General features: G+C 37.1%; 2 protein-coding genes across 3 annotated transcripts; both read right to left on the bottom strand.

Annotated features, from left to right (window-relative positions):
- Window positions 1-2,367: 2,367 nt before the first annotated feature.
- LOC125261551 (H-2 class II histocompatibility antigen, A-U alpha chain-like) lies at window positions 2,368-4,934 on the bottom strand. The gene is made up of 4 exons (XM_048180105.1): window positions 4,783-4,934; window positions 4,137-4,382; window positions 3,607-3,888; window positions 2,368-3,053 (listed from the first exon to the last, which is right to left on the bottom strand). Exons 1-4 carry the CDS (start codon window positions 4,838-4,840, stop codon window positions 2,932-2,934), a joined length of 708 nt encoding a protein of 235 aa, XP_048036062.1. The 5' UTR covers window positions 4,841-4,934; the 3' UTR covers window positions 2,368-2,931.
- A 14,965-nt stretch (window positions 4,935-19,899) lies between these two features.
- LOC125261547 (rano class II histocompatibility antigen, A beta chain-like) lies at window positions 19,900-21,597 on the bottom strand. Of its 2 annotated transcripts, none has more exons than XM_048180101.1 (5): window positions 21,450-21,552; window positions 21,071-21,343; window positions 20,689-20,970; window positions 20,178-20,291; window positions 19,900-20,073 (listed from the first exon to the last, which is right to left on the bottom strand). In XM_048180101.1, exons 1-5 carry the CDS (start codon window positions 21,550-21,552, stop codon window positions 20,051-20,053), a joined length of 795 nt encoding a protein of 264 aa, XP_048036058.1. In that variant the 3' UTR covers window positions 19,900-20,050. The 2 variants fall into 2 exon arrangements, with proteins under 2 accessions (XP_048036058.1, XP_048036057.1); XM_048180100.1 differs by having other exon boundaries at window positions 19,901-20,073; window positions 21,071-21,346; window positions 21,450-21,597.
- Between the last annotated feature and the right edge of the window lie 298 nt (window positions 21,598-21,895).

The following is a 21,895-nucleotide window of genomic DNA, read 5'->3' as shown; positions in this document are numbered from 1 at the left end:
CAACCCATTTCAAAAATGCACACCGGCGCACGGACCATTTTTCCGTCGTTAAAATAGCAAAAGTGGATTTGGACACGCCCTGAGTGCACCTGCGCCGTGCGCTTTACACTTTGCGTTTAGATCGTTAAAATAGGGCCCAAAGTGTAAGGCTCCATTATTTTTTAAAATAACGTAGGCCTACCACCAACACTACACCTAAACCTACCCGATAATGTTAACAAAAGCAAATGTGACATAAAAATCATTCGTAATGCCGTTTAGCTTGTTTTGATCTCTCATGTTTGAGCTCTTTTACCATGACTTGTTTATCCCGGGATTCGAACCAAAGGCTTCCTCGTTCTAACTACAACTCTGTATCATCTGAGCTACCGAGGAAGCTTGTTATGTCAGAAAAGTAAAACATATGGTGCTGGTTAACTGATGCAAAGTCAAAAAATATATTCGTTTTTAAAAATCGTGCACTTTGGTAAAAAGCATTTTGAAGTCGTAACATAGTATTGTGCGAGAATACGTAAAAAAAAGTCTTTATTAATCCATAATCTGACCCTGTAATCGTAACTGTGTATGAAAACGATTAAAAGCGCTTGCTGTTTTACTGCCTCTAGTGTTAATTTCTGTTGGAAACTGCAGTGATATTGGTACGTATTTTTGCGACTCACAAAAATGTTCCCCACAGACACGTCTTTCCATGAGACCAGATTGATAATACTGGGTTTTGGTACCCAAACCTAAGCATAAGTCTTTTGTTTTGTCACCATTGCTGAGTTTGGTTGGCTGAATTTTGATGTCTACGTGTGACAGTTTGCAAAATCATTTTCAGAGACAACTTTTTCTTATTTTTCCACAACAAATTCCGAGTATGGGACAGCATTCTTGGCCACACTTCACTTCAGTGTCTTGGACCATGTTGGACCCCTGGGGCTGGTTTATTATAAAAAAAAACATGCAGAAGAGGCTCTTTCACCATGATGGTCCGAGAGCATTTGTCAGGCAGGATCCTGGGTTGTAATCCCATGTCCTGTTGTTGCATATCCACTCTCTGCTGGAAGCTTTGGCCTTCTGCACCTCATCCACTCTTTCTTCTGGTGGCTAATCTGACATTTCTTCTTCAGAGAAGGCTTATGCTCTTAAATGATTATTCGATTGAAAATGAAAATTAGCCCAAGCTTTACTCACCCTCAAGCCATCCTAGGTGACTTTCTTCTTTCTGATGAACACAGTCGTAGTTATATTAAAAAATATCCTGATGCATCTAAGCTTTATAATGACAGTGAAGTGAAGCAATGCATTTGTGTAAGAAAAATATCCATATTTAACAAGTTGGCGGTCTGGCGGAAGTGTATGAGAGTATGAGAGACCAGACATCACGGTGTCTGATCGGTCCAGTCGTAACAGCAGGTAGGACATCACATTATTTCATTCAGACCAAAAGCAATGATTGGACAAATATTTTACTTCATGAACATTTTATTTTTTTTGTACTTCCACAGAAGTTGTTATATATATACACACACATTTTATAAAAAAATATCTTTAGGGCTGGGTAAAAAATATAGATTTCTCGAATTTTAATCGATTTTCTCATTTTTATGAACCGATATCGATTCTTAAATCCCAAGAATTGATTAGTCTAGTCTGTTTTCAGTTGATGAATGAGCAGAATATGTAGCGCCTCCCATCCAATAAATCACAATAATCTTTGTGCTTTGTTACTTTTGATATAAAGCAAAGTCTCAGATTTCAAATGACATCCATCTTATTATGAGATTCAGAAAATAAATACCATTTTGGCGCTGTCTAATGTGGCGTGACAGATCGCTTTAGCGCCTCAGTTAAAGAGAAGCATGTGATCATCCTCTCCTCCGCTTTAATACCAGTTACAGCGAAATAAACATGCATGAACATCTGAAGGTATGTTAAAATATACAGAACAACTTACTGAAATACCTATCATGTCTCGTGTAATCGCTCAATCAGTGTTTCAACCTCGGAAAGACTCAATAAAATAGCTTGTAAACAATGTGAATATAAACTCATTAGTCAGCTAGAAAAGTGAACTCTAAAAAAAGCAGCATTCTGATAAATATAGCTAAGCACCGTTACATATTCATTATAATTTTTAATGTTCTTCAATATTTAATGCATGTTTGAATAAATCATTTATGACAGCCGCGATTTAAATGTTTATATTTAAAAAAAAAATGAATTGAAGTAGAAATATGATTATGTAATTCTAAACTCTATTTATTATAAAAAACATTGAGTGTAGTTTAAGTGTTTGTATATAAATAAGTTAACCTTCAATATTATAGTAATGTAGCACCAACTGACTCCCATGTGTAGTTTACAGCATTAGTTGATTTTTCCCCTAGAAAATTTGCCATGTACTGTATCTGATATACATCCAAAATAATCGATATCGAATCGAATTGCAAGCATGTGAATAGAAATCGAATCGAATCATGAAAAATGTGTCAATACCCAGCCCTAATTTAGACCAATATTCAAACTCTTGATTGCTATCTGGATATAAAAAGTTTCAACTAGTATAACAAAAAAAGTGTTTATAATACTGCCTAGGAAAATACTGCCTACTCTAGCTGCAAGTAAGTGAGCTGATAGAAGCACTGATGAGAATATTGCTTCATAATACTTTTAGTTTACTCTGACAAGTGAATTATCAAATTACATGTCAAAGGTCAAGCACATGACAATGCTTAGTGTCTAGCCCTGCTTCTAAAGATACTGTAATGACAATTGTTACATGTTGTTTCATTGTTGCTTTATGTCTGTAACCTCCTACAGAATCCTATGAAATGTTGTGTTGCCTAAAATTATGCATATTAACTTTTTAAACTTCATTAAAGAAAAAGTGTTTTGTCAGACAAATTTATCAAAGAAATAAGAACGTTTGCTTATTGTTTGTTGCTGTCAGTCGCAGCTGTTTCCTTTAACGAGGAAGAAGGTTCCAGTAGCTACTCCCATCAGCCCCAGAGCCAGACCCACTCCACAGAACACTGCTGGACCAACACTGGGCACGGAAACTTCTACATCTGTGGACAAATCAGAGTCTTTACAACTCATCCTCATTAATCCACATTGATTAAATGACACGTTTAATTAATAGCAATTCATATCATTAATGAATGGCTTAGTTCTTCATGAGTCATACATTAACTCTAGATTATCTGTGCATTAGTTAAGCATGAATTAATGTATATTAGTGCACCCGTTTTGTAAAGTGTTACCGTAATAGTTGCGGTGAATGTGAATAAAAGGTTAAATGTGTAATTTCTGTTCAGCAACACCACCTGTCCCACCTTCCATTTTTGTTCAGGCATGCTAGTTAATTTCCAGCTAAACAGATTATTATAATCCCACCCCAAATCTATGCCATTGGTTGAGCTAGAAGCTGTCAGACTACTAAAACAAACAGGGCAAAGTATTGAAAGCCACAGTGTTTACTAAAGAAGATTTACATTTTACAGGTATTTCTTACATTATCTTATTTTAAATTAAAATAATTCAAGCCTACTGATGGTTGTAAAGGTTTCATGAGCTTGCGTGGTTGCATATGCAACAAAAGTTCATGAAACTCAGACTCACCCCATGTTTTGGTTTGAGGTTCCTCAAGAGATTTGTGGTTCACAGTGCAGGTGTATATGTCTCCATCCTCAGGAACGAATGTGAGGTAGGCAAAGAAGTTGTAGGTGCCGTCACTGTTTGGGCGATACTGGCTAACCTTTATGTTGTCTGTCACATTTATATCGTTTTTTGTCCATGAAACGGTGATGGGAGGAGGGAAGAATCCAGTCACATGACAAATGAGTGTGTTATTAACGTCTGGCAGCACATCGTCTTTAGAATACATTGAGGTTTGGGGAGGATCTATAACATACACAGATGAGAACAAAACTTCTATAGCCCATCATAGTTCAACGATATATAACATTTATAAAGCAAGATACTGCATAACTATTAGATGTTTTACAAAATATGTTGTTTACCTTTGATATTTACAAAATATGTTTTAAAACTTGTAAGATAAACTTGTGTCATGTAAAAAATACAAGTATTATTTGTAAATATTTGTGTGTGTGTGTGTGTGTGTGTGTGTGTGTATTTTCAGGCCTCACCTATTTGCTCCACTGGGTTTTTGTAACCTTTAGCGAATATTACTAAATTGTTTTTACAAGTTTCCATCTCCCCAACACTCAGATCATAATAACCAGGATAGGTGATATAAACTGCAAAGTCAGGCAGGGTTACAACTGCTTCTTTTCTATTGAAATCTGCATGGATTATTTCCTCTCCATCTGTTCCGATCATGACCTCTTTCTCTGTATCAGAACATGCACGAATTTCAATATCCTTATGAATAACTGAAACATAAAATATTATATTATATTATTGTCTTTTTCTGAAGAAGCACATTTCATTAATTGCTCTGCTAATTCAAAGAATATTCAATTTGATTGACTTGTGAATTAACCATTATAAATTGTCAGTCACCATTATTATTCATTAATGCCATCACTGTGAGATTGGCTAGCCAAGAAGACAAAATATTGTGCTTTACCCCATTTAAAAAAAAACAATCAAACAACAAATAAAAGATTAATGTATGTAAGTAACATTATTTACAATATTTCAAAAAGCATTTATGAATTTACACTCTATAATCCATATCATAATACGTTGCATATAGCTCATGCAAACATCCAAGCTTCTTAGTCTAGCCATTTTAAGGCAGCAAATAGTCATTCTAATATATTGACTCACATGTAGCCTCAGTGGAAACAACTGCAATGAGCATTAGAATGAACGAACAAAGCTTCATCTTGTCAGAGGTGAACACCAGTGAAACTGAGTAACCGTTTCCTCACCAGAGAAACTTTAAATGAAAGATACAGATACTGTTCTCTTCATGTAGCCAGTCTAGGAAAATCATGAGCAAACTATCCAATCACAGTTTGGTGTTAACCCTGACAGTGCTGTATCTTGGCAAAAGTACCATCTTTCCATCCAGACATATTACATTTGGCCATAATGAAGATAGTTGGATTCCATCTAAAGTGTATTCTTATTCAAAAATAGCTTTTATTTTTATTTTTTTTAATTGTCAGTGGTATTTATTAATATTTTATACAGCATAGCTGATCAGTTACAGTACTGTTGATAAATAAATAAAGAGCACAAATTAATAAATTAGTGACTAAAATACCTGTTAACTGTCATGAGTGTAGAAGTGAAAATGGAATAACAAAAGTTGCATGGTAGTAATTCTTTCCTTGGATGCTTTGGAATACAGACCTAAGTTTGGTCTCTTTTGGAAGAAGACCATTGGAAGATTATTGCTTAAATGAAAGCACTTAAAATGAACAGAGCTGGTATCACTGGTCCACTGGCACTCCCGCTTCCCATGCTGGGGACCAGCAAACCAGCATCCCATGATGGTCCCAGCATGCAAAACATACCTTTATGCTGGTGACCAGCAATGCTGGATTTTTCAACAGGGATGTACAACCTCAAACATATGTGGTGTTCAGGTATTCCCTACGTTGTAGGAATAGTTATCAGTGGCAGCGGGTGAAACAATTTCTAAGTAGGGCTGCAGTTGGTTTATAATTGGACAATTTCGGAAAACATCCCAGTATGATTTCATGCTAAACAGTGAAATTTAAAGGAAAAAAAAAAATGAAAATAAAAGAAAAAATGAAAAAGAAAAAAAAAAATGAAAGAAAAAAAATGTTACATTTGATTAGAGCTTTTTATATATTTACCCAAGTCAATGTGTAATACCAAACAGGACCACATGGAGATGCAAAAAGTCAAATCAAAATTTATATAGTATTTATATAGTGCTTTATACAGTATATGTCATGGTTATGCTTCATTGTGTTTCCCAGTGTGTCTGATTAGTCATCACGTTCCCCTGCACGGTTAATCATCTTGTTATTTCCCTGATTATTTATACCCAGTGTTCTCCCTTATTCTCTGTCCATTCTCGTCTATGTTGAGTTAGTGTATGTTTCCTGTCTGATCTCCAGAGTTTGTCATTAAATACCATTATTACTATTATTCTCCTTCGTCTTCATGAGTTTTATACTAACAACCCCTAACAATATACAGATTGTTACAAAGCAGCTTTACAGCGATAAACAGTAAAATAATGATTCAGTGAGGCAAATAGAATTAAATTCTGCTGTAAAGCAGCTCTAAAAAGACAATAGTAAACAGTTGGTTTAGTTACTGTGTACATTGAAAAAAATGCATTGGATTTACATGATTTAATTATGTACATCGGTTCCACTTGATTTAGTTAGGTTACTTAATTTGTTCATGTAAATTCAACATAATGGAATCAGCTGTTTTAAGGGACCAAATTAAATTGCTTCGAAGTGACTTTTTGTGTCTTACTGACATGACTTTTTCTTAGGTTTGACAAAAAATCTGTTCAAGTACACAAAAGCACAAAAAAGGTAATTAAAAATATAGCTTCTAGCAGCGATGGCAGGCTCAAGCCCGGTGGCTTCAGAGCAACTGTGCACGGCAGGCGATATGTATTTAAACTGGGTGAATGTAAAAGGAATATGTCAAAGTAATTTGAATATGCCACATTTACTGGAGTCAACTGGTGCACCTATAACTGTGAACCACAACAGCTAGATCCATGAGATCATTTAAATTTAGATGAATTTAGAACAATAAGAATAAAATGTATACTGTGACAGAAATTAGTCTTTGATAATCTCTTAATATATACATTCAATAATACTATATATATACACACACAACAAGTGCATTATAGCTGAAGTGTGTCATCGCGCTTGTCTGTGTGATAGCCAGAGCAGACAGAACCCACACTCCTGGCTGGCTGCCAATAGACAAGAGCTGTTAGTTTTACTATCAAAATAAATCATCAAAAAAAATCCATCTTTGCACTGCAGAAGTGGCTCAACCTGATGTGGTATTATTTAGACACATTTGCATAGACTGCTTAATGCAGCTCATTGGTAAATAATGCCAGTAGGTGGCGGTAAATCTTAATGTGCGAGTCATTCATCAGTCATTCAAAGCGCAGATTCATTCAGGAATCACCTTTACTTGGAGATGCGCAACAGTTCTGGTGTGGCTTTGTTTGAAACTGTTTTCATGAAATAGAGCAAAAACAGACATGTCTAATGTTAAATCACTTAATATCAACTTGTTTATTGGACTTCAATAAGATCAGTAAGTATCACATTTGCAGTCATGCCAATACTCGGAGAAACAGGAGAATACTCGTGTGATATTACTTAAAGGTTTAGTTCACCCAAAAATGAAAATTCTGTCATTAATTACTCACCCTCATGTCGTTCCACACCTGTAAGACCTTCGTTAATCTTCGAAACACAAATTAAGATATTTTAGTTGAAATCCGATAGCTCAGTGAGGCCTGCATAGACAGCAATGACATTTCCTCTCTCAAGATCCATTAATGTACTAAAAACATATTTAAATCAGTTCATGTGAGTACAGTGGTTCAATATTAATATAATAAAGCGACAAGAATATTTTTGGAGTGCCAAAAAAAACAAAATAACAACTTATATAGTGATGGTCGATTTCAAAACACTGCTTCAGGAAGCTTCAGAGCATTATGAATCTGCGTGTCGAATCAGCGATTCAGAGCGCCAAAGTCATGTGATTTCAGCAGTTTGACACGCAATCTGATCATGATTCGATACACTGCTTCATGAAGCATCAGAGCATAATGAATCAGTGTTTTGAAATCGGCCATCACTAAATAAGTTATTTAGTTTTTTTTGGTGCACCAAAAATATTCTTGTCGCTTTATAATTTTAATATTGAACCACTGTACTCACATGAACTGATTTAAATATGTTTTTAGTACATTAATGGATCTTGAGAGAGGAAATGACATTGCTCCCTATGGAGGCCTCACGGAGCCATCGGATTTCAACTAAAATATCTTAATTTGTGTTCCGAAGATCAACGAAGCTCTTATGGGTGTAGTGATTTTTACTTTGTCCATTCAAGGACACGAAGTAAAATAGGGATTGGTACTCACATCACCGCTGACGTTGTGATTTTGGATCACTCGTCTCTTAAGGTGTGGTTATGAGTACATCAGATGACCACTTCCCCCTTTTCCCTAGTTCAGGGCACCAGTCAAGGTCTGTCACCTTGGCAGTATGAGAACACTCCCAACAGGGGCTTTCATTCATTTAGAATTAATGTAAAGTGGTCAGCTGATTTATCTGAAAGATTGGTGATATTGCTAACATGTAAAACCTCTTCTGTATTATCAGCACAAGGAAGACACAAGTGTAATAAAATAAATGATATTAACAAAAAGATAAACAAGAATAACTAACACAACTACTAAATGAATACCATGAATGATAAAGGAATAAAGTGCATAAGATACATAGAATACAAGTGATTAAGTTGGGTGTGGCTATGGAAGAGTTACGTTATCTTATGGAAAGATAAACTGTTTCTCTAAAAATAATAAGGTGGAGAACCCTATTATGCACCAAACAAATAAACGAAAGATTATTTGTTATTAACTAACATCAGCTATATTACATCTAATGGGAATTAGGAAATTATATACTGATAATATACAACAATGCCAAGGTCTCTGGAAAGAGGTTTGGTTAAGTGATATTTACATTCCACGACAGTGACGTCTTCCACTGGTTGTGCTGGGTGACAGTGCAGTGGGGAGAGGAGCCAGAATCTGTTTCAACAGTCTTGAACATGAAGCTCTGTGGGATGCTGATCTCCTGGAGCACCAAAGGGTCCTAAAATCTGGAACACGCAGATGAGGCCCTGGTGTAGGTGCAGAAGGTCCTTAACAATCTGGAACACGCAGACGAAGGTACCTTTGATTGAAGGTTTGCTCTCCTGAGCTTAACCTTGTTGCGGATGTCCTTACTGTCTCGCCGGATGGAAACTCTGAATGTAGTGTTTGTTGATGTCTCTTTCCTCACAAGCTGGAGGCTCAGAACGTGGTCGTCTCTGTTGCTGCCTCACAAGCTGTAGACTAAGATCATGGGATCTGTTGTTGTCTCTCTGGATGGACCAGAGGCTCAGAACGGTGTTGTATCTGTTAATGTCTATCCCCGTACAGGACAGACTCAGAACCGTGTATCTGTTGTGTCTCTCCTGATGGGAGACTCAGAATGATGTATCTGTTGTGTCTCAGCTTCGCAAGCCGGGACTCAGAACGCTATACTGTATATGTTATGTCTTCCCTCTTTCAAGGGCAGACTCAGAACAAGGAGTGTCTGTACCTTTATCCTTTTCCGACGAGGAGGAGATTGCATTTTGGCGCTTCTCCATTCGAGTGCGGTGATTGGCTGCTGGCATCAGAGGGGACACACAGAGTGTGACCCACCCTTCTTTCTCCTGTGGAACTCATCTGCATAAAGCACAAAGTTGGAAGTCTTTACAGTGTCTTTAAAGTTTACCAATGCATTTCTCGCTTTCCAAACCACCACCAGAATACCTTTGGCAATATTCTAAACAAATAGAGACTAAACATGATGGAAAAAGATTGAACTGTCATTCAATTGTACATTAACAGCTGTATTTGTATCAGAGGTTGCACTACAAATAGCTGTCACTGAGAATACTTATTTCTGTGAATAAGTATGAAATGGATGTGTAGTTTGCATCAGTTCTAAGGTTTTCAAACATAGTTTTGAATGGATTCGGATGGATCTTTGTGATCTCTCTTTGTTTCACCCATTTCTGCTAAGGTCCTGAGGAATTTTTATGGCCGTCTCTGGCCAACCTTAGGAAGTAGTCTCTAGATGGGTGAAGGGCAGTAACTGCCTGTGGACCAATGAGAAGTCCTGTCCTTCCCAGGCTTGGTACAAAAGGTCTTCTTCTTGCCCTCAAAGGGAGGTCTGGATGTTGTCCTTATATCTTTAACTGATGGCGTTGGACAGTTTGTTTGTGTTAGTCCACCAAGATCCAATCAAAATGTAGCAAACCTTTGTCCGCTGTTAGGGACAGAGAGGGGCCCGGCCATAAACTGGGCCCTGGAATGTGCTGTTCACTACACTACTAAAGACATATTTAACACAGTTCAATGTTTGAATCAGTGGTTCGGAGCGTGTATAAAACTGCCAAAGTCACATGAACCATTGAAATTTTGAAACGTTTCGAAACACTGATTCAAACATTGAACTGTGTTAAATATGTCTTTAGTAGCTTTCTGGACATTTGAAGGTGTAATTATCTTTCTGTCAATGGAGGCCTCACTGAGCCATCAGATTTTATCAAAAATATCTTAATTTGTGTTCCAAAGATGAACAAAGGTCTATTTATTAAAAAATCACTATTTAAGTAAATTTCACTTGATTTTATAAAAGTGGCTGTTTAAAATAAACTTGCATAAGTGAGCACAAAATACAGTCACCAAACTCAGTACACATATTGTTCTCATCAAGCTGGACAATTTTCTAATTTACATTCATTAGCTCCGACCAACAGGAAGTCAGCTATTTTGGTTTGAATGTTAATTTTTTGAAAAAACAGGCTATGAATTTTATACTACTACTCCTACAGTGTTTATACAATTTACACCAATTTTTTTAACTTAGTGCTAACACATTGAAGTTGTTTATTGCAAACGGATGTTGGATATCTCAAACGGTTTGGCTGTGGCGAGGCAACAAATTTATGGCAAGAAAAGGGAAACAAAGTGTTTTAACTTCTGCATACATTAATTAACCCTCTGGAGTCTGAGGCTGATTTGGGGCCTGGAGAAGTTTTGACATGCCCTGACATTTGTGCTTTTTTCAGTTGTACATATAAATGATAAAAGTGTCATTACCCTGTATTCAGCACAAACTAGGCTACAATAATATGTGAGAAACATGTATGTACATGTTTGTGTTTTTGAAGGAATAATGTTTATGCGTGGTTATTGAAAAAACAAAAAACTTAAGTCACTGAAATAAGGCCAAAAAAGTATATTAAATCTGTGTTCACAAGACTTCTGGGTATTGGAGGTTGTAGACTAGAGTTTTTGCTTCAGAATTATGTAAAAATTATGCTGCCTACTCCTTCATATAAAACAATATATTGATTTCGTTTTTGTAAGACACTTTTTGTCAAGAAACACAGTATGCGTGGAGGCGTGAATCTGTATGAATAATGGGCCATTTACACCTGAGAAGACAAAAGAATCACATAATAATGACCTGAAATGACTTGCATATTAATGAGGCCTTTCAGTCAGATAGGCTGTGAAAAAAACCCTCTGTAATAATGTCTCAGCTCATCATAAACAGCAATACTGTGAAATATTATTACAATTTAAAATAATGGTATTCTATTATATTCTTTAAAATATAATGTATTTCTGTGATGCAAAGTGTCTGAACAATTATGTTACCTCTATGGCATTTCATATAGGCTTTTAGCTTAAAAGCATGCACATTTGGAGAAATACTGATGGATTCTTATATATTTATGTCAATTTTCTATACTGAGAAGTAATATTTATTGTCATCACTATGAGTGCTGGATACTGTTTTCTCAATTCATACTTGCAGCCGGAGGGCGCTCTCTGTACACCTTTAGTCCACAAATTATTCTAAAGAAGAAGAGGACATTTCAGGAATGGTGTTTTTAATTCATACTTGCAGCCGGAGAGCGCTCTCTGTACACCTTTAGGCCATAAATTCATATAAAGAAGAAAAGGAACTAGGAACTAACGGCATGTCTTCTAGAGATCGCTAACCATGGCTTTTTCATCCAGATAAACAATTTTCAAGGCAATAAATACACGATTGAGACGATGAATGCATGTATTGCCTCTGAATTTGCCTCTGAATAGCGCTGGCTCCGTGGGCGTGGCCGCATTAGCGGATAATGAGCTGAATCACAGACTTCTGACATGGCTCTCTTTTCATACAGATTACATAAACACAGAAGGTTTGTTTTCGATTTGACTTGCACGATTTAAAACCTGACATTTCAACGTTTCTTTAGACATAAGTGTCATTTTTTTTGTCATTAGTATTCATAAGTTACAGTTCATTTTCTGAGAACTATCAGATTGGACTTCGTTCAGAGGGAGAGGAGAGATCACGCATCATGTTAGTTTTCTTTATTTTACAAAAAGCACAACATTGTGTTTTTACTCTGAGTGTACACAAATAAAAGAAGACATTCTATAGTTTCAATTGATATATTACTTATGTCTCTATGACAAGAAATGACGGAGTATTTTAAGTCTGTTTTGCTGCAATGTGAAAAAAATCCTGCAAAACGCGCCGGCGCGTTTTCAGACCTCAGGGAGTTCATTTTGATGAATTTTCAGCTGTGTGTTCATTGTACAAGGCTGATCACATGGATATGACTATTGTGATTCAAAGTTATAGCGCCACCAACTGGCAGCAGAAAGTGTGTCAGCATGCTTTGAGATCACCCTCTTATTTTTACCTGATTTGCTTCAAACTTCATCAGAATAATGTTAAAACATGGCAGATGTAGTCCTTTGAAAAGAATTGTGATATCTCAAACACTGTTGCCTTGGCAACACATCAAACTTTAATATTAATTTTGGATGCTTTTGAGACTCTTAGCATGCTTCAAATTGTATGAAACTCCACACACACATCAGGATTGTTAGCCAGTAGACATGGGCAAAGCCTTAGAAATGGGCAGGGAGGAGGGGCTCAATAGCGCCACCTTATAGTGCAGTAAATGTAGAGTGAATTTGATATAGTCCTTCGATGTTTAACCATTTTAACTGCATATTGCCCGCTGTGCACAGTTGCCCTGAAGCCACCAGGGTGGCGGTGCCACCGGGCTTGGGCCCGCCATTGCTGCTCGCAGTTTGTTTGTGTTAGTCCACCAAGATCCAATCAAAATGTAGCAAATCTTTGTCCGCTGTTACAGACAGAGAGGGGCCCGGCCATAAACTGGGCCCTGGAATGTGCTGTTCACTACACGGGTGTGGAACGGCATGAGGGTGAGTCATTAATGACAGAATTTTCATTTTTGGGTGAACTAACCCTTTAAATATACTGCTGGATCTTTAATGTTGTGGGCCTATTTTTTCTGCTGGAGATCCTGGACATCTTGTTCAGATATATCGTATCATGGATTCTATCAAATACCAACAGATAAAAAATCAAAACCTGACAGCTTCTGCTAGAAATCCAATAATTAGCCGTGGTTGGATCTTCCATCAGAACAATGATCCAAAACAAATATCAAAACCAACACAAAAATGTGTCACTGAGCACAAAATGTAGCTTCTGCCATGACCATCCCAGTTCCCTGACCTGAACCCTAAAGAAAATGAGTGGAGTGAACTGAAGAGAAGAAGCACCAACATGGAGCTGGGAATCTGAAGGATCTGGAGAGATTCTGCATGAAGGAATGGTCTCTGATCTCTTGTCAGGTGTTCTCCAAACTCGTCAGGCATTATGGTGAAGACTCAGAGCTGTTAACTTGGGAAAAGGAGGTTGCAAAAATTATTGAATAAAAGGGTGCCAATAATTGTGACCAATGTGTTTTGGAGAAAACATTTATTTCATAATGTGATTTTTCCCCCACTTTCAATTCTTTTCCTTCAATGAAAGGTTCGATTTTTGCTAATTTTATGAATTAAAGATCAAAAGGATAAACAATGTAGATTTATTTTTACAGTCATCTTTGATCATATTTACCAAGGGTGCCAATAATTCTGACCACCACTGTCAATAAATTTTATTAATTAGAAGAACTGTAGGTTTAATTTGAATTATGCAGTTCTCTTTAGTGTTCACATTTCAGACCAGGCAGCTTCTGGAACAGCCGCCTTGACAAATGGGAGCAAATAGACTGAAGTCTGTTTGACAAGACATGAATGCAGAGAGAAGAGAAAGTGGCTGATGGGCCTTCAGCTCCCCTTTTGGAGGACGTTTGACACTTCTGGAGGAGTCAGCATGGACAGGACTGATACAGAGCAGGAAAAGGTGAAATTTTCACTTGAGACTTTTTCTAAGGACAATTTTGCCATGCATTATGCAATTTTGTGGCAGGATCGATCAAAAGCCAGACTGTCTGAGACTGTCATCGCTGGCTGACGATCCAATGCAACAGCCCAACAAGTTCAACTGACTGATGATCCACAAAGAAGGACTTCCATTCCCTCCTTTGTAGTGATCATTGAAAATGCACCAGCACCTATGACCACAGAGACCACTTCAAATCTTATTATTTACAATACTAACTAGATTTCTTTTGATTATTCACTGGTCTCACAGCAGTTCTTTGTATTCTGTTAAACTAACATTCTGAATTTGCTTTCAATATGTATCAGTCCAGCCCTACTATACGAAAGAAAAGGAAGAAGTTCCTTAACAGAAGTGGGAGTTTGACTCACCAGTCGGTTAAAACTGAGGCTGGATTTAGCATAGTGAGGGTTATTACATCAACCAACTAGTGGTAAAGACATAAATAGATTACTGACTATGCAGAAGTTCTCTGGTAAAGAAAAGGGAAACAGGACACTAAAAAGCAACAATATTGGTCACTCCATTTTGTTTAAAGGTAGTTTTCTTGAGTAAGAATAGCTCTTAAGATTTCAAAATTTTGAAATCACAAATGGTGTCATTTTTTTTTGTCCATGGATCCAAGATTGTGTTGAGATCTCCAAAATTTTAAGTAACTCAAGAGTATCCACAAAAAGTTTTAAAAAAGTGTAATTGCGCAATGAATGCCAAATTGCATTTGAGAAATGGAAATTGGCTCTCTCAACTGCAGGCCTAGGTCTCTATGATTATTCTAAACTATTTAATCCATTTTATTTTGAAAAGTGAGGTTTACGTTCGTGGTGTTAAACTCATGCGACTGACATGTTACCAGTTCAGACTTGGTGTTATTCCACTTTTAATAACCTATTCATTCCCCATTCAGTTCACAAGCTGCTGATGCAGGAAAAAATGAATGATGCTTTGGCCAGAGACGCGTGAAAGCGTGTGTGAAAGATGAGAGATTGTGTTTGACGAGACACCAAAGACAAACAAATCATTCCAATCAAAACAGCTGTATCTACATTTAATGAGTTTTCAGGGCAATAAAATAATGGCCATGGATGAATTTGCTAACTATCCTGGCCTGGGTTATTGTGTGGAAGGAATAAAACAAAGTGGGGTTAAGTGTTTTCCAGGTAAAAGGTCTATGCTATTGAGTGAGATGAAATGAGATGCTTGAGATATTATCTGGTGATAAGAGCTCTCAGTTTGTAAATCAAGGAGAATTCAACTAGTTAGTTGAATTGGCCAAATGGTGAGAATAAATTTGAAATTTAGTGTGCCTAATATCATCCACAAGGTGGATAAATAGTGAGAATGCAGATTAGATGATAAACCCCAAAATTGTGCAGAACAGAAATTGGGAAGTCATGGGTTCAAGCCCTGCTCATTGCACTGAAAGTATGAGAGCCCAAAAAGAGCCAGGACAGCTCTGCCCACATTAAATTTCCATAGGTCACACCAAAAAGAACAGCCGGACAGATAAGCAGATGAGTTAATACATGTTATCACTAACAAAAATACTTATACTCTCCATTCACAGGTGACAGCAACCTGGAAATGGTTCACTTCTCCACCAGTAAGGACCAGTGGAAACTCGAGGGTTTTAAAATCCTAATGTCTTCATTGGTTGGATGAGAGGCTTGGACCCAGGTGTCACATTTATTGCCATTACAATAGCAAGAGCTGGGTCATACAGAAGAAAATTTTAAACAACAACATCATTTAAAACAATAGATTAAAATGATAAAACATTTATTTGGTTGGATCTTATTAAATAAGTTGTCAAATAGAGCTTACTAAGTAAAACCATTGCCTGCTTGCATTAAAAGCCAACAAAATATGATTAGGAAAATGGAGATGATATATGGAGCTGGGCGTGGCTCACTGGGTTGATAACAAAGGCTGAATATGTATGTGTCATCTGTTACGGTCTGGCTGTTGTAGAGATGAGGCTGATACGGACTTTCCACAATAGATGGGTTTTATTACTATAAGGAAGAGTAACAACATCCAAACACAATCACATAACATTAAGAACAGACAAGGAGTGAAGGGAGTGAGTCCATATATATAGGGAGTGCTGATGATTAAGTCCAGGTGTAGATGATGAGTGATGATGAGGAGCTGACAAGGGAAGTGAGTGCAGGTGAGGAGACAAGAGGATCATGGGAAATGGAGTCCAGGGAACAAGGGATCTGTGACATCATCCTGGTAATATTGATATCAATGTGTGTTTGGCCTTGTATTTTTCTTTATCTAACCTTGTGGGTTATCAAATGATCAGATTGAACAACGATGATGAATGTTAGAGGGAATGTAAAAACTTTAAGGTGATTAAGAATAATCAAAAGGGAGGAGTGGAGTGGGATTTTTTTTTTATCATTTATTCTGCTGATTTATGAATGGATGCATTGATACTTGTTTTCTCTCTGTCTTGTGTATCATTTAAAACAGCTTGTTCAGTGGAAAATTACTGCTAATGCTGTTCTCTTTTAAGAAACGCTTCTGAAACTAACAAAGGAAGAGAGGCAAAGGTGCAAATGTGTTTGTCTAGACCAGTGGTTCCCAACCACATTCCTGGAGGACCCCCAACACTGCACATTTTCCATGTCTCCTTTGTCTGACACACCCATTTCTGGTCTTGGAGTCTCTGCTAATGAATTGATGACTTGATTCAGGTGTGCTTGATCAAGGAGACATGCAAAATGTGCAGTGTTGGGGGTACTCCAGGAATGTGGTTGGGAACCACTGGTCTAGACCAGTGTTTCTCAACCCTGGTCCTGAAGGACCCCCAACACTGCAGGTTTTGTCTTTCTCCCTAATTAAACACACCTGATTCAACTCATCAGCTCATTAGAAGAAACTCCACTATCTGAAATGAGTGTGTCAGACAGAGGAGACTTTCAAAATGTGCAGTGCTGGGGGTCCTCCAGGACCAGGGTTGAGAAACACTGGTCTTGACAGCTTGGACTTCAATAGGGCATCTGCTAAGTTTTAGACCCCTCTCTTTTTTTCAGTTTTTCTGATCCTAATATGGTAACGTGTTCTGATTGGTTTGGGGTAACAAGGAACAATAAGAGGCGTATATAAGACAGTCGCTCTGTGTGAGGGTGTTCTTCTCTCTAGAACTGTGTAGAAATCTTCTTTAAACAACCTTCTTACAAGAATAAAATTCAACAAAGACATTTCCTGAGTGTTTGTCTCATTACATTCTCACCACTGAAGGAATAAAGAACTTTTCCACAACAATTGTCACAGAATAAGAATGTGAATAACTCAAAAAAAAAAAAACCTCATTATTCCAAGGTGATGATCTGTACAAAGAAAAAACCTTCCTGTTTTTACAACATTGTTGTAGTGTAAGTCTGATGTCACATACCACCGCTTCTGGGTCCAAACGCTGTATCAGATGCCAAAAACAAACCACAAATGGTGCTAATATACACGTGATGTAATTCAACCGAAAAATCCCGATCCTAACCTTTATTCCATACTGAAATCTCAGATGGTCGGACAGTGATTCATCTTTTATGAATCATTAAAATGTTGGTGTTCGGGATGCTGTGAGTATGGAGTAGCGCACATAGTACGTTTTAAATAGCTCATGTGTAGTAAAATGTTAAATGTGTAGTAAATATAAAAGGTTTGGACCTGGAAATAGTATTCCTTACATCACGACTTAACAAGCACCCTTCTGTTTCCCTTGTTTTTTTGTCAGATATTTTCCTTCCATGGATGTTTTGTTGCTCAGTTTTACGAATAGTTTCTTTTGAAAATGTTTACAAAAGGGCTGTCAAATGTAATGATTGATTGAATGTTATACGCTGTTAATATTAAACATTGTTAATGAACTAATTCAGTTTTAACTGTTTTATTCTGCTCTGTGTAATTATTATAAACTGCTCAGAACATTTATAGCTGATTGGAACTGATCAAAGAGGCCAAAGCTTAATGTTTTTGTAACAGTAAAAATCTTTTTGAATGTAGCATATATAAAAAATTACAACAGTGCAGATTAAACCATTAAAGACAGTAAAATGAAACTGCTGTTAATAAAGTTTATTTTATAGAAGGCTATATTTACATTGATTTATCAGAAAACGTCTTGCATTTTCACATTTTTCATAAAACATGTATTTAACTGTTTATTCAGCCATTTGAAGAACAGGGACAGTAATGTCCTCATAATGTAGTAAAACCTGACTGCACCTATATTACGCAATATATTATGTAATTTTTGCCCCGTATATGTCAAACCAGTACACACATACACACAATCTTTATAAGTATGCAGAAAGTTGTTTTTAATTTTTTATTTCCATGTTTGCATTTCCTATTGTGGATGCAGTTTGAGAAATAGAATCTGAGAAGAATAATAGCATTGTGCGGAGTTAAAAAAAAAAATAAAGAAAAAGAAACAGAAATACACAACCCAGGACAATATTTCAATATACAAGCAAGAGTTTTGTGTACATTACAGTCTAATCAGAAAGCTGGAGATCACGTCCTCTGGTGGTGATATTAAGGAATGGCAGGTATATTTTGTCAAACTCTCCTCTGTTAAGCCCAGGATACACTGCACGATTTTAGCAATCCTATAAGATCATTACAAATCACACTTTGCGACATAAATCTATTAAACTTGGGTACGACATGCATGTAGACTGTACGATGACACCTGTTGACTCGTAGGCTACGATGCAAGTTTCTATTGAAAAAGAATAAAATATCAGCATGCGCTAGATATGTTGAATCACACTTTGGCAGTTGTAGTTTTAATGTGTGCTGAAAATAAAAAGGAAGCAGTGAATGAAGAAGGGAAAAGAGCTTGAGGTAAGCAGTTTTAAGTTTTAGCACCATGTCATGTTAATTTCTTGTCATTTTTATTGGCTGGTCAGTAGACGTAGGTCGTAGCAGCAAACACACTGTGCATTGATCAGGCTGAATTTCTGACACTGTCAGAAAACTATCATAGGGTATCTTTGGTCGCAAGACCGGGAAAACGGCCATCTTTGAACCTCTCGCACTGTACGACATAGGACCACCGATTAAGAGCTACGATCACAGAAATCGCCACGATTGTTTCAAGGTGGCAATCTTTCGTCTGGGACAGGCAAAAATCATGCAGTGTATCCCGGGCTTGAGACCTGCATTTTTGTGATTAAAGGATTAGTTCACTTTCAAATGAAAATTAGCCTAAGCTTTTCTCACCCTCAAACCATCATAGGTTTTCTTGACTTTCTTCTTTCTGATGAACACAATCACGGAAATATTAGTAAATATCCCAACACATTTATAATGGCAGTAAACGAGATGAATGAGTAAACCAATGATTAAAAAAAGTGCCTCCATCTTCATCCATCCATCATATATATGTACTCCACACGGCTCCGGAGGGTTAATAAAGGCCTTCTGAAGCAAAACGCGTTAATTTAGTTGCGATGCGTTAAAATACCCATATTTAAACAAGTTATGAAGTAAAATATCCAGCTTCTGCCAGACCGCCTTCTGTATTCAACTTATGATGAAAATGAACTTACGCTTTTTCCGTAAGTTGATTAGGGAGGGTGTAGGACGTAGCGTAAGCTTTGTGAACTGTGAGAGTTTAACACTTTCTTCATAAGTTGAATACGGAAGGTAGTCTGGTGGAGGTTAAATATTTTACTTCACAACTGGTTAAATATGGATTTTTTTCTTATACAAACGCATTGATTCACTTCAGAAAGCCTTTATTAACCAAGCCGTGTGGAGCACATATTTATGATGGATGGAGGCACTTTCTTTCGCTCATACTCATTGATCCCATTGACTACCACTAGCTCGGATGCATCAGGAGATTTATTAATATTTCTTTGATTATGTTCATCAGAAAGAAGAAAATCATATAGGATGGCTTGAGGGAGAGTAAAGTTTGGTCTAATTTTCATTTCAAAGTGAACTAATATTACATGAAAACACAACAGCTGACTTATCAAACCATAGAATTATTAGTGTTAATGTGGCACAAGTGTCCTCCCTGCCAAAGGAAAAATATAAATTATGTAAATACAGATAAATTAAATACTGACACACACATTAAACATATTAAGAATAATATGGCTACAGTACATCTCCACTGACCTGCTGATTTCTTCTTGTAGTAAATGAGTCCAGCAGCTGCAATGATGACTCCCAGCACCAGACCTGATGCCCCGATGACAATCTTATTCCTTTCAGGGTCAGGGATAGAGGGATCTGTTGGAGTAATTAGGATTTTCATTTTATTCTATTTTGCTACATCAAAATATCCATAAACTCTTTCCCCGCCTTTTAAACATAGATGGAGTAGATCACTTCCATCAACACCCCCAAAGCTCACACAGTCCTGTACCACTTCCTGGCTCTACATTTCCTTCAGTAACATTAGGCAGTTTTGATTTATGCTGTTTAATATTTAATGATAGCATTATTTTACATATGCAATCGCTTGTTTCTGCTTTTTCTTGCCTGTGTTTTGATCTGTACTCTTTCAGAAGACGTGTAATAGCATCCCCTAGCATATAACAGAATACACAGAAAGCCAATGGCGGGGAAAGAGTTAAACAACATTAGTTAAATATGATACAGCAACACAGGAGAATTGTTCTTTTACCCCAGTCTGTGATGATGGGCACATTGGAGCTGGCATGATCCACCACACAGGAGATTCTCTCTCCAGATCTGGGTGTATATTCGAGGTGAGAGTGTATCTGGTAGTACCAGTCCCCATCAGCCTGCTCCTCAGTGGATGTCACCTCAGTGGTCACCTCTTTACCATCTCTTGTCCAGGACATTTTGATTTGCTCAGGGTAAAAATCATATGCACTGCACACCAACACTGCCGGATGCCTGCCACCAGCCTGCTTCACTGAACTCAGTTTGATTTTTGGCTTTTCTAAATCAAAAGAAGCAACATTGTATTTGAATAAAACAGGCACAGCTCCAATGATGAAGTTCTCTCACTTAAACCCAGCTAAATGTTTTGTGTCATTTACCGGTTTTATCACGGATGGCAGAGTTATAATTTACAGCATTAGGTTTGCAGAAACCGTCCACTTCAGCTTTCAGTCGCTGTAGATAGTCGGTGTTGTTGTTCCAGTACTCAGCAACATACATTCCATACTCATCATATCCAACAAACTTCCCCACAGTGCTGTTGAACTCTGATACCACAGCTTTGTTGAAGACATAAGAACTGATGTATACCATGTCACTTAGATCAGGTGAACTGTAGATGCATTGTAACCACTGAGAATTGAAATATCCATCTGCTAATAAATCAATAAATACATAAAAATGTAACAACCACATTTATATCATGGTTTTGTCATCTATAAATCATCCCATTACACAAGTACGTCTTAATTCACTTACCCGTGCCACTGAAAGCAGAAACAATCAATGTGAAATATAAAAACAAGCGCTTAGAAAGTGATGGTTTCCCCATTTCTGCATGTGTCAAATGAAATTGATTCATACATTGTTGATGTTCATCAAGTAAATGTCTTAACTAACCGACCAATCAGCATGCAGATGCTTACGTGTCAAGTGTTGCTAAGCTGTATATTATATTATTTTGGCTGGCTGCATCCAGGAACTTTCACTTCAACATTTTAACACACACAAACACACACACACACACACACAATACAAAAGAAAACGATTTGTCTAATCCCTTCACCCATCCTGTGCCCACTCTCCCATCATCTCCTGTTCCACCTGGCTCAGGTCAAAACATAAATAAATAAAGGATGTTATTATGCCACATATAATGAACATTATGTGTGTGATTCATTGTTTTATTCCTCATTATACACTGC

The sequence above is a fragment of the Megalobrama amblycephala genome, unplaced genomic scaffold (assembly GCF_018812025.1).
Source record: "Megalobrama amblycephala isolate DHTTF-2021 unplaced genomic scaffold, ASM1881202v1 scaffold430, whole genome shotgun sequence".
Classification (NCBI taxonomy): domain Eukaryota; kingdom Metazoa; phylum Chordata; class Actinopteri; order Cypriniformes; family Xenocyprididae; genus Megalobrama; species Megalobrama amblycephala.
Note: the sequence above shows the minus strand (reverse complement) of the source record. Positions and strands in the feature narration are given on the sequence as shown.